This window comes from Chaetura pelagica, unplaced genomic scaffold (genome assembly GCF_000747805.2).
Source record: "Chaetura pelagica isolate M959 unplaced genomic scaffold, ChaPel_1.0 scaffold24, whole genome shotgun sequence".
Taxonomy (NCBI): domain Eukaryota; kingdom Metazoa; phylum Chordata; class Aves; order Apodiformes; family Apodidae; genus Chaetura; species Chaetura pelagica.
This window is the reverse complement of record NW_009953077.1, coordinates 993,820-1,007,574: the sequence shown is the minus strand read 5'-3', so window position 1 is coordinate 1,007,574 and position 13,755 is coordinate 993,820. Positions and strand designations below refer to the sequence as shown.

The 13,755-nt window shown below is 36.1% G+C and overlaps 1 protein-coding gene across 1 annotated transcript in view; it reads left to right on the top strand.

Annotated features, from left to right (window-relative positions):
• PPP4R2 (protein phosphatase 4, regulatory subunit 2) overlaps positions 1-12,486 on the top strand; it is a 28,989-nt gene extending 16,503 nt beyond the window's left edge. The window contains exons 2-8 of the mRNA XM_009996879.1: positions 1,079-1,249; positions 6,009-6,102; positions 7,421-7,458; positions 7,950-8,024; positions 8,401-8,544; positions 9,041-9,309; positions 10,172-12,486. Of these exons, the coding sequence (XP_009995181.1) occupies positions 1,079-1,249; positions 6,009-6,102; positions 7,421-7,458; positions 7,950-8,024; positions 8,401-8,544; positions 9,041-9,309; positions 10,172-10,479 (1,099 nt within the window). The 3' untranslated portion in view covers positions 10,480-12,486. The remainder of the gene's footprint in view (positions 1-1,078; positions 1,250-6,008; positions 6,103-7,420; positions 7,459-7,949; positions 8,025-8,400; positions 8,545-9,040; positions 9,310-10,171) is intronic.
• The last annotated feature ends 1,269 nt before the right edge of the window (positions 12,487-13,755 follow it).

Below are 13,755 nucleotides of genomic sequence, written 5' to 3'. Positions count from 1 at the left end.
TGTCCAGGGGTTCAGCTTTTATGCTTGTTTGATTTAAGTCTGTTCACTCCAGATTGTGTGTGTTATAGATAAATATAATTGTCTCTCTTTATTGTTGGTTTCTTACTCTCCCAGTTTCTTCTTCTCCACTAGCATCTCCATCCTGTAGCTGTGAAAGCTTCTGCATCAGCATTAATAGAATAAAATGGATTAGTAACTGAACTAAATCAGTTGCTTTCAAGTTGCTTCCTATGCTGCTAAGAACTGCACTAGCCAGAGGAGGCCCAGAACTACTCCTGTGACTGTTGCGTGGGGTGTTTTGTGTTAGAAGGGCTTTCTCAGCAATTTCCCCCTTTGCCATTGTATGCAGTGTGAGAGAGACCTGTTTTCTTGAAAATGTCAATATATAGAACTCTATAAACACTAACTTTTTTTTTTTTTAGTTATAAGGCAGAAGGTAATTTGGGAAGATCTTAATCTTTTCGTGGTGGGAGTCAAATTTTTTTGCTCAAGTACTTGTCAGCAAGTGCTAACTGTGATACAAAATATATTTGCCTTTCTGAGAAAAAGTGGCACTGTTAAATGTTTTTATGGTGCTGGTATACTGATGAGTTGGTTAAAAAAGGCCTTTCAGTAAGGTTTTGTAACAGATACAATTGCTGTATGTTTTCCAGGCTTGAATGTCCTCCCTTCTCCTGCCCTTTTTTTTTTTCTTCTTTTTTTTTGTTATTCTCTCCTGCTCTTGTGATTTTAGTGAAATCTTCAGGTGGCATGTAGGCTTACTGGTAAATTGTATGGAATGCATACGTCTTTCACATTTAGGTTTGAATTGTAAGTGGATATTGGTTCTTTAAGGAAATGGCTTACCCTGTTGTGAATGGCAGTTGGTTTGTATAATATTGTTCTACTGTAATTATTTACATAGTTACCATGCTTTAAATTCAGGAACAAAAATAATACTGCATTATTTGCCTCATTTATCTCAGGACTGACATACCAGCATTAATAATGTTTTGCAAACAAAGTTTTTCTTTTTCTCTGTTTTTCTGTGGTTTTTAGTGGTGACTTGCATATGTCCTAATTCTTGTGTTTTATGCAGGGTTCAGTGGTCTCAGTTTAAAGGCTATTTTATTTTCAAACTGGAGAAAGTAATGGATGACTTCAGAACCTCAGCTCCTGAACCAAGAGGGCCCCCCAATCCAAATGTGGAATATATTCCCTTTGAAGAGATGAAAGAGAGAATCCTGAAAATTGTCACTGGATTTAATGGGTATGTATTACTTGTATTCTAAAATCAGGATAACAAAAATATTTTCCCAGTTTTTGAACTTTGTGCTATCTATCTGTGACTGTTCATTTTGCAACCTGCAACAGATGAGCAGAAGCAAATACGTACCTTGAGAATACAGTAGTTGCAGAACTTTCACTCTTATTCTGTGTTTGAAAATTATCCTGTGGCTTATCAGTAATTTCAGTTTTTACAGCATATAGCTATTTTTAAGTAATACAAGACAATTAAGCATGGTATTACTATGTGCATTTAACAGGTAAAATAAAGTGAGATTTCTTTCAATATATATTTTGAAATACCTAATTGAAAGAGGTCTTTGGTGTTAATTGCTTTGTGGCAGTTCAGTAGCTTTTGAAGAAGTAATGCTGTGATAAACATGGCATGGCCAGGAGGTAGGGTGTACCTTGTTTTCAATTATTACATTGTGCCAAATTCTAATTTATAGATCACGTGGTACTTAAGTAATTGAGAGACTGGGGGTATTCGATCTACTGCTGATGGTGTAAAGGTTTTGTAATTATGGAAGTTTTGTTTCCTTTAAAATAAAGCTCCTGATTTTTTTTTATCTTTTATTTGGTGTGTCTTTTTTAATAGCTTATGTAGTATTTTTCTTGTGTCTAAACTGGATTGCATACTTACCATATGCTGAGTCATCCTGCTTGTGGGTCTCAATGCTTGCATAAGAGATACTTTTTCAGCATTTTTCTCAGCTTGTCAGTAAATGGGCATACTGTAAAGCTTGCCTCCCTATTACCCTGAGGTTTCAGATTTGCAGATGCTGCTAACGTGTCCTTAGTAATATTTTGATGCTAGGTTAATAATTTTTAGTCGCTGTTCCATACTACTTAGTTTATTTGCAATTCAGGTGTCTCTTAGAAGCCAGAACTTATCTTCTCCCTCACCCTCCAATGGCTCTTGTGCAGGATGTTTTTAAGAATGTGAAATTCAGCTTGTTCTCAGCTACCCAGTATTTATGTGAGGCTACTTCACTGGAGGAATTTTAAAACAAACCTATCCTTTATGCCTGAGTCTGCCTCTTTCCCGCCTCCCCCAGCTTTTTGTTACTGCTTCCCTGCCCACAAAATCTGTAATATTCTCTCATGGAGACAGCTTGTGAATGGTGTGCTGTTATCTTCTGTTGTTCCAAAGTGAGCTAAACAAACCTCTGGGGTGCCAAGTCTGGAGCTTACTCTGTGGCTGTGCTGTTTTGATCTGTTGCTTGACTTCCTCATACTTTGAAGTGAACCACCCAGTCTTTGAGGAAGCAAACTGCATAAATTACTTATCTTAAAATAATACGCTAGGATGTTTCAGAATCTAGGATTTAAGAATAGGTCATTTAGTAAATCATATAGTGAGGATATGATTGTGAAAGCTGAATCATGAGGAGATCTGTCCTAAAATTAACAAGATCAGGTTTTGGTTTGTGCTATCTGATATATACAGGCTCCTTATTTAGAGTTGGAGATGTCATTTCAGGGTGGAGAAGGAAGCTACATGATGTGACCTTATTATTAGGATGATTTTATTGGTGTTGGTGTAAAAGATTTGAGGAAAAGAGCTCATTAAAACTACCTTTGTTTTTTCTATTTTTTTTAAAGTCAAGTAAAAAAAATAAGGATGACCTTTGTTTGGGGGGTCTTTATAGATGAAATGTCCTTTAAAGAAAGCACAAACAGGCTGTTTTAACTTTGCTGTATCTTACTTTACATTTTGTAACATGCTTGCAGAACCAGATTCTCATGCTATTCTTTACAGTTGCTTTTGAGTAGAAAGTTCTTAAAAGACTTGCCATTTTCTTTCTTTTTGTTAGTGGAGCAGAAAGTTCCAAGGTAAGTTATTTGGATCTCAGATGACAGAGGAGTCCTCACAACATGAATAAAATAGACATAATCCAGATTTTAATTTGTTTATTTTTTGTTACAATTTAATATGGCTGTTAAAGTTTTCCCAGATCCCTCTTGAATCTTGACCTTGTGATGCATTTTTGGTCTGTAATTAATTCTGAGCTTGTGCTAGGAAGTGCAGTTTTGAATGTGTTCGTATAGAATTTTAAGTGGTTACCCTAAGTAGATCATTCATGCAGCTCATGTACTGTACTGATTAAAATTTCTAAGCATTTAAGATCAACTTTCATACTGCTCACAAACTTATGTTGGTATTCACGTATAGTTTCACAATAATTTAAATTACTTTTAAGTAATGTTAAACAATTAAAAAAAAATTGCAGAGAAAAATTCATAAGGTGAAGTTAACTTTGGGGTTTACCAACTGAAAATATGTACAAATGTTGAACAAATTACATGCAGAGGAGGTGATAGTGTGACACTTAGTGCCATCTGCTGCTCAATAAACGAAGTTCAGTTTACTGTGGAAAATTTTGGAGGGAAATGAACTGGTTTTGTTTTTTATTTAAACCTTTTATGGCTGAGAGTAAAAAAGCATGACAATTTTTACTTCTGGAGTTAGTTGCTGGCTGCACGATTTCCTTAGTTATGGTTATTCCCCAAGTAGCCAGAAATGTATTGATGTTCACAAACTACTTCATGTCTTAGTACTCCAGGTGTCCTGTTAGGTACAGCTCAATTCAAATCAGCTAGGCCGTGATTCTCAAGGATGTCTTGCAGATTTGGCTGATGAAAAATAATTTAAAATTCTGTGTTTTTGTTTCTCTGACATGAGTTGTTTGTAAATGGACGGTCTAGTCTATTAAAAAAATTAAAGTCTCTTTAGGGGTTTTTCAAGACAAAATGGCCATCAGTGAGAAAAGTAGATATCATTAGTGCTGTACCTGTGTGGAACTGTTAACAGATGCAGTAAATTCTTGTGACTGAGTTAAAGATGGGAATTTCATTAAAAGATGGTACCGAGAGGCTGAACATCATGAAGAATTTGGGTTGACCAGAAGTTGCTCAACAGCAGCTTTCTTTGATACTAAGGAAACTTTAGGAAAATTAATAATGACAGAACCACTGTCAAGCTTAAGAGCCTTCATGTAATAAACTGAATTAAGAGGGATCACTTGTTCCTGGTTTGATCTGGTTTGTTTTTATCAAGTATTTGGGATAGGGGAGGAGGTACTTCTGGGTCAAAATGGGGGGGTGAAATGTATTTTGCCTGTGTGTCAAAACACTTGTTTTCTGCCATTTTATTTCCTTTTAAGCAATAACATGTCAAATGTTTTAGTAGTACTATTGTCTCATAGCATTACTTAGGCTTCATCAGTTCTGTTCTAACTCTCCACAGCAGATTGATGGAGATTAACTTCACCATCTTTCTATTCTTAGAAATCAAGTAAAGATAAGTTGGTTGTGGTGTTAATCAGGGTGAATAGCCAGGGAAGCCATTAACTAGTCGGGTAAATGTGGTTATACCTTCTGTGTTTTTTCAGGTAGCTGTGATGGAACTAGGGCTAAGGCTGGTTGTGTTACAGCCCACCTCCTTACTGCTTTCCAGTTGAGGGTTGTAACTGCCTCAGTAATGTGATACATTGGCAGTTCTGAAAAACATTATTAAATTGTTGATACTTAGTCACTCTCTATCTGATTACTAATTGCTTTTAGTTGAAGTGGAGTGTCATGTAGTATGATTAATCCTACCTTTGCTGACCTGTTGGCACCAAACTAGTGGTAGATCTTTGCATCTTTTAAGTCGTGGCTTTTTAGCTAATGAACTAAGCTTGAGAAATGTACTGTTTTAGATAATGAAATGGGCTTAAGATACTGTGTACTCTTGGAAAATAAAGTTGAATTTACCAAAATTTACAATATAGGGATATATACACACACGTATTTAAGTCTGTATTGATATTGCTTTGGATTTGGTGTATCAGTCATGTTCCCAATCAAGAAATGGTTCTTAAGTATTGCATTGTATCAAATATTCTTCTTAGATGAATTTTTGCAATGTCTATGGCTTCAACTTCAAATAGCTAACTGTAAAAATGCATTCATCTTAATTTAATGAAATAACTTCAAGGATTTTACTATTTTGTGGAAAGTCACAGGAGTTTGTTAAAATATGGCACTGAATGCAATGAAAGTGTGACATCTCAGGTAACTGGTAAATGTATGTAAAGTATTGCTTGTCTGAAAGGTCAGTTTCTTATTTAAGTAGGGATGAAATTGAGTGTAGAATTGTCAGAAACCAATGTGTCAATATGATGTTTACAGGTTTATATATCTTACTCTGAGTTTATTCTTTTGAGCTGTTCCTTGATAAGCATACTGTCCAGTTCTGGCAAATAGAGTATTTGTAACAGCTAAGGTATAATGGTTCTATTAATTCCAACATCTAATGCTTTTTCTGTAAATGTATTTTGTCAAACATGAAATAAACTATAAGTTGAGAATTTTTTAGTTCTAGTGTGTATGATTCAAATTTGTTTGGAATCACCATTTCTGCTTTATATATTTGAATAATAAATACAGTCTTAAACTATTTTACTGTTCATGATCTCATTTCCTTTTTGTTGTTTTCATTAATTGAGTTGTGGGATGATGTATTTAGGGTTCTGCTTGAGGGTTTTGTGGTCATGAGCACAAAAGACAGTGCTTTGTTACCTCAGTGTATAAGATAAGGAAAAATAAGGCTTTGACTTACTACTCTATATTGCTAATGGTTAACAAATTCCAACACTCTTCTGTCTTCTCAGTAAGGGGGAGAAAGCAGTAACATTGTTGCCTCCTAACAGTCATACTCATTAAAATAAAATTGTTATAAATCTATTTCATTGCAGCATCCCCTTCACTATTCAGCGACTCTGTGAGTTGCTGACAGATCCTAGGAGGAATTACACGGGAACAGACAAATTTCTAAGAGGTGTTGAAAAGGTATGTATGTTTCTGAGAGAACAAACTGGTGAACAGGCACAACTACCACATAAATAACTTTGGAATTACTCCCGGAGGTCTGTTGGTTTCATTGCGGCTTGTAGCCATAAGATAGCTAATAGCTACTCTAAGCACATATGAGTTTGTTTCATACCTTTGTAACATAGAAAATAAGTTTTAAAATATTTAAGACAAAAATCTCGGGGTCTAATCACTGTTCATTACTCAAACTGTAGTTTGTGGAGGGTGTAATGTCACTTTTTCTTTTTAGTCCCTTCCCCCCAGTGTTTTCTGTTTCAGTATTTAAATCCTCTTGTGTGGAGGACTGTGCTTTCATAAAATGATACAGATTCATTTAGGGGTGTTTTACAGCTTATGTCAGAATGCTGCATCTTTGGAAAGTAGGTAACAGACATTCAGGATGCTGTTGCACAGGATTTTCTTCATGGCAAAATGGGCTTGAGGGTTCCTGCTTAGACTATTGGATGAGACAAAGGTGAACTTGTAAATGGATTGGTTTTCCCTGTTATAGTTGATCTAGTCAGTTGTAATCTTGCAGGTCGAGGTGGGAAGGAGATGGTCAGGAATAAATGATGACAGTGATTTGACACACCAGTTTCTTAGCCCACAGTGGGATTTGTGAAAGCACACCTTGGGTTTTATGGAGAGCCCTCATTAAAGTTCATCAGGGTTAATTTAGCTGGCCTTGTGATTAAAAAACCTCCTGTATAATTGGGTTAAGTATTGATCTGAAGAGAAATTTGCCTATTTTTTAAGTTAGGTTTCTAGATGTTAAAATTTATTAGCTTGTGGTGCCATTCAAGAGGGAGAAGTGACTGAGCAAAACATAATCATTATCTCTCACCTTTGTTCATGTGGGGCCAAAATAATTCAGCATTTTAAATATGGGTCTGTTGAAAATAGCTAGTAGTGTTGACTCATTTTTGAATGCAGGACTCGCATACAAATAGACTATTCCTCCAGCTATTCAGAAGTTTTTCAGCATTTCAGAACATTTTGCTTTCAAGAGATACTTAAGTTAGTAATTACAGGCACTTGAGTCTGAGACTTAGTGTGCTGATCTCATTATGACAGTAGCCTAGTTATGGAAATATTGACTTAATGTAATTATGGCCTGACCTTGTAAAGAAGGAGCAGAGATATATTTTTGTATCTGCCATCTGTTGGTAGCTTTCAAAGAATTGTCTGTAGAGATATTTTAACAGATCTGACCAAAATTCTCTAACTCTTTAAGTTTTGGGTTGTTGAGAGCTGAAGCTTCTGTTTCTGATCTCTTAATATATTGTTCGTGTTACAGAATGTCATGGTTGTCAGCTGTGTATATCCATCTTCAGAGTAAGTATAATCTTCTGGGTTTTTGATATTTTAAGCTTGTATTAGTAGAGGGGGGAATGTGCTGATCTTCATATATTTCTCTTGCTGGTAGTAGATGTATCCAAAAGACAGACATGCAGAGTTTAGTTTTCATTATCAATAGTTCAGTCGGCAGTAGTGATAGTGTTACCTGTAGTAGTTTTGAAATGAGCAACAGCTTTGGAATCCTATATGTGGTACCTACCCTTCAGTATGATCCCTGACCACCAAGCTGCTAATTTGTATTGTGGCTGGGACTGTTAAAAGAGATACGTCTCTAACAGTTGCACTGCAAATTAATTTTCTAGCCTATATCCCTAGTATAATGTATAGGTAGTTTACCCCTTGAAGACTGGCAGTGGGGGACTGTTTTAAGTTGGGATGCGTATGGGGGTAATTCTGTGCAAACAAGCTTAAAGTAATTTAAAGTTATTTTATTAATAACATTCTTTTTTGTGGTCTTTTATTTTTAGGAAAAATAATTCCAATAGTTTAAATCGCATGAATGGTGTTATGTTCCCAGGAAATTCACCAGGGTACTCTGACAGGTAAGTTTAGTTTCAGCAGTTAACTTTTTCTGGATAAAAGAAATGTAATTCTGGAAATAGCTGATTCAGATCCCTTATTACTTATTCTGATGCCAAATAGGTTGACTCAAAATTGGGGTATGACATGGAATACTGGGGAAAGGAGGGTAGAGGAGGCATGAGGTATAGATGGTAGGTTCTGTTCTACTCTGTTTTTTGGGGTTTTTTGTAACCTCTTCATTTAGAACATGTGTGCTGTAGGCAAAGAATTGTTCAAAACAGTGAATTATCTGATCTGTTTTGGTGATGTTTTGAAACAAGACCATAGCTGATTTCTGCCTATTAGGAACAAACTACTTTCCTAAAAGGATGGGTTAATTTTTTTATTTTTTTAAAGATCTAATGTAAATGGTCCTGGAACTCCCAGACCAATAAATCGAACGAAGGTTTCTCTGTCAAGCCCGATGACAACGAACGGTTTGCCAGACAGCACGGAACACAAAGAGTCAAGCTTGCAGCAAACAGAAGATAAAAAACACAGGTTTGTGAGGAGCGATTGTTCGGAGGTTTTATTACACTCGTGTTTTTTCAGTTACATTAAAAAATAATTTAAAAGAGAATGGCCATCTCAGGTATGCATGACTAAGTCTTGACGTACAATTATCTGCAGAAGGAGTTGATGTGTACTTACTTACTGCTGCTGAAGAATAGACTTCAGAAATTCACAGTTACCATATTTGTGTCAGGATGTTAAACTATAACCAGATACAATCTTTCATAAACATTTGCCACTGATTCTGACACTAAGAGCTGTCTGTAATTTGGACCCACCAGAGTAGCCTGATCATTCTGCGTTTTCATCAAGTGAAGGAGGCGACTTTGAGGTTTTGTTACGTAGTAAGTGAAGTGAATTCTCTGTTCTTTCTTGTAGAGTGTTTAAGTCAAAGTAGCAGCTTTTTTTAAATTTTCCCTAAAGTGTGACAAGGCACAGAATATTTTTCTTCAATATATGCTACAGCTGCTTTTCTTGTTTATAGTGACTCATCAGCATCTGAATCAGAAGGTGCTCAGAGCAGCCCAGTAAAAAACAAGCACTCTGAAGATGATCCTGCAGAAGCAGAAGGACATGAGGTAAAAAGACTTAAATTTGACAAGGAAGGGGAAGCCAGAGATGCACCTAACCAAACTGCTGCCAGTGAAGTTTCTTTAGGCATGGGGGAAGACAAAGAAACATCCTCTACATCTCAGGAGAAAGAAAAAGATGCTACTTGTGCCAGACAGCATTGTACGGAGGAAGAGGAGGAAGGTATTTCAGATGTTATTGTCTTTGTGCATCATTTTCCAAGGAGTTGGGGTTTTCTTTGCTGGAGGCCAATGCTGTTGGGATTGCTGAATGTCTCCAGTTGTGCATAAGAATGAACTGCTTGTTCATACTTCAGTTATGCAAAACTTACCAATTCTAGTTTTTCTTATTTTTTTCTTTGTCCTACTTTTCTATTTAAAAATCTATAAGATGTACTTAAAATCCTCTAGGCAGTAAATTCCATGAGTGAGGTAATGGTGCACCATGGATTTGAGAATCCCTATTTTAGGGTATCATCACTTGTTCTCTTCTCCAGAAGGGAGATGGGTCATATCTACATTTGGCTGTCTTTAATAAATCACTGGAATACACATATAAAGTTGTGTTCTTTCACTGAAGAGGCTGTGCAGCAATTTCTCCAGATCCTGCTTGAACAGTGAAAATCACCTCACTATGCAGGCCCTGTACCTAATAAAAAAAGTAATTGCAGTTAAGAGAGTGAGCTGTTTTTTACATATTATACACTTTCAACAGTAATGTTTTCAACATTGCTAAAAATCTGTTTGTGAACACAAATGAAGGAATGTGGGGAAGCAAGAAAAAGTTACTTAAGACTGTCTTTATTCGCTGAAGCTTAATTTAGTAAAGCTACCTTTAAATGGACTTTATGGTGTATTAGGATAGTTTGGCTGTCCTGATGAAGTTGGTTAGGACTTGACATCTACTAATAAAATCAGGGATTGTCAGTTTTTCTTGTCCTTGGCTTGTTGTGGAAGCATTGCTCAGCATAGCTGGGAATGTAATGTAGCAGGATTAATATTTATTAAAAAATGCCTTAGTAATATTGTATTTTCACTCTTTCTAGAGTCCTTCATGTCTCCCAGAAATGTTGATCCAGACAGAAAAGATAAAGACACTGAATCCTCAACTGTGAATGAAGAGACCTCTGAGGAGAACAATCAAATGGAGGAGTCTGATCAGTCTCAAGCAGAGAAGGATTTGCACTCAGATGACAGTGAAATTAGTGGATCTGCCAGCAGTGGAGCTGACTGCAGTGACACAGAAGAGTTAGGGTCCTGTGCTAGTGAAACTCCAGAAATTTCATCAGAGACCCCTATGGAAAACAGTGATGAAACCACAGAAGTTGCAGATGAACCTATGGAGCAAGACTAATTTAAATACACCTAGAGGCAGTATTTTCCATAAGGCTCCGGTTTTACACTGTATAAATAATTTTATGTAATAAAGTGGACCTTTAGTTTTACAAAAAGAAGCAGGTTGTAAAATAAACTTCTCCATGGATTGAACCTTGAAAGAGTTGTACATGATAAGAACTGTGAATACCAGCTCCTTCAGGTCCTGCTTACCGCTGAACTTTCGTTTGGTCAAATCAGTGGTTTGTGTATAGTTTTTTTTATTTAGAATAAAAGTTTTTAAACTGGAAGGTAATTATAATTTTGACAACTTTTTTGGAGATTACCACACCTAGTTGTATGTGAGCGAGAGAGCTTTTTGTCTTTGTCTTTTTCTGACAGCTATAGCAGTTAGTCATATTTTGGTTACAGTTTCAACATTTGACATGTGAAATATGGGGTTTCATGCTGGTTTCCAGATTTTTATTTGAATACACACTATGAAACCTTCTGTTGTGTGTCTAAAAATGTTACATTTCACACACACATGCACGCATGCACACCTACGTCTACCCTCACTGTTCTAAGGGGGAAATGGTATATTTTTCTGTTTCTATAAAAGATAAATACAGCAAATACTTTTTTTTTCTGGAGGAAAAGACAGAGTTTACCCCTCAAGGCACTTTGTTTTGCCTCTGGAAAACAAAACAAATGAAATCTAGCCCACATGAAACCCTGGAAATACTAACATTGTTGAAAACACCGGAGTAAACACATTCCAAGAGAACTGTTCAGATTACAACATTTTTGTATACTTCTGAGGTGCCTGAGTGAGAGGATTTCATTTATTTATGAGAAAATGTGCTTTATGTTGAGAACGTTGTAATCAAAACATTAGCTTAAACTTTTGTAGAAGAAATGTTTGAAAATAAGATAGTATCTTGGAAGGAATGAACAGGTACTTGCCTTTTTGAGCACTTCTTGGAGCATTGTGAATATTGTAGAGGAATCTCAGTGATCCTCAGGTCTGCAGGGGGCATGGGTATGATCACACCACTGTTGGAAGGGTTAATAGGTGACTGTAGTTAGGTACCTGTGCTAAACAACTAAAAGGTCTAGGGGTGCACAGAAACCACCCTGATTTGTATAACATTTTGGAAGTGAACTAAATATTTTTGAACATGCTACTTTGACAGCCAGTGTTACGTATTTTTCAAACCAGCTCAAAGCACAAACTACTGCTTTAAACTCTCGATATTTTCCAGTTCCCATATTTAAAGACATGCAAGCTGCAACCTCCCCATCACAATTACTGGCTGCCAAATTTATACCTGTTTCTTCAACTGTACCTTTTTGATATTTAGAATTTTTAAATTTCTGTAAAGTAGAATTTTTTGTAGATTGTAATGAGTGCTCACTGCCATTGTGAAACGGTATATAATTGTATAATTTCTGTGTGTAAACTGAATGCTTGGGCTTTCAATACAGTATTCATATAAAGCAATAAATATTAATGTTATGAAATATCTGAGTACATTTTTATCAGAATTGTCCCTCTTTGGTTTTATGTTCACATACCAGAAGTACAAAAATGACCTCTAAAATGCATGCTGATAGTTTCTTGTACTACATGGTATGCTTTGTATGGTTTTGAGGAGATGTAGGTTTTGAGGCCAGAATAATTTGGCTCAGGTGGGATATTTATAAAATTATTTCTTGATGACATCACCTATCAAGTTCTAAGCAGGTTTCAGGGAGATGCTTGCAAAAAAACCAAACACAATCTTACTGATCGAGAGCCCCTTACAGAAGGAAAATTGTACTTTGACTCGTTTGCATTGTGCTTAAGAGTTGGATGTGTATTATAAAATTAAAGGACTGAACCAAAATGTTGAAATTAGGGTTCAAAAAATCTAGTGACATCTTACACTTTTTAAAAAAAAATATTTTGCCAATGAGAGTTTTAAAATTTTTAAGTTTAAGAGATTTCTGGAATTTTCTTTAGACTGTTTATTTGTGAAGATATTGTCAATAAACTTGTTCTTTAAGCACCTGTGACCTTTGATATGTTTGTTTTAGCAAAACTAGTGCCACTATTGCAAGGGCTTGTGGAAGAACTTGGAGGTATTGGATCCATTTAATTATCTTCAACTATGTTCTCCAATGGCAGTAAAAATTGAAATAATTATTTAACATCACAGTAAGCACCTTGATACTACACATGTGCCTAGATTTAGAGGTTTCATTTCTTTAAAGACATTGTAAAGACATTTTTTTAACGTGAACTTAGAAAACCCAAACAAACCTACAGCATTTCTAAGCAGCTGTATTTTCTCAGTTACCTCCAGAGTCACAGCCAGCTGCTTTTCTGTGTGGAGGTGTAGCATTGAACCTGTTTTCATATCTTGTGTTTTCTCTGAAGTCTAGATGCTTGAAGTTCCATAATGACCTTCACCCCAGAATGTGTCTCTGTACACAGCTGTTTGTTCTGTTTGCATTCATGGAGTGTGTGGTTAAACCCCAGAGAAACAGGCAATATGTGATTTATTGTCTTGGAGGTATTTCCTATTAAAAAGACCTGTTATACTAGAATAGTATATATAGTATAAATAGAAAATGTAATGGAAATTTACCTTAAAGAATTTAAGGTGAAGGTCAGGCCTTAGTTCTGCTCTTAGCATTTATTTTATTTAAATACTGTCTCAGAAAAGATCATTTTCCTTAAGGTATCTGAGATGCTGTGTCAGCCTTGACTTTTAAACCTCAGGGACTACTTTTGTGCTTGCAGTAGAGAGAGCTTCCTAGCAGAGTGTGTATGTGGGCTTACAAAGACTGCAGAATTGAGTTAAAATGTTTAAAAAAGCCTTGGAGTTGATTCAGTGAATGGAGTAAAAGTTGCTGGAATTTGGGGTTAGTTTATGTGCCTCAGCTTCTGCTGGGTGGTCTCCAGTGACCATCCAGGGAGCACTGGCTCCAGTGCAAGGGGTTCCCTGCATTCCTCACAAATGGAGCTCAGAACAAATGAGCCACATCCCTGCAGCACCATCTCTGGGGGTGTGTCCCTGCAGGAAGTTTTGGGGCAAGGATTTGCTTTCTGTGTTGCTAATCAGGTCCAGGACAAATTTGAATTTGTTTTAAATCCTGGATCTAATGCTGGCTTGAACAAAAATTATTATTTTTTTAAGTTATTTTAAATAAATATCATATGAAGGTTTCCAAGGTTAAGGCATCTTTGCAGCACTGAGTCTCTTGTAACTTTCTAAAAATAAGGAAATACTACTAGCTGAAAAAGAGAATTTGAATTGCACTTAAGTTT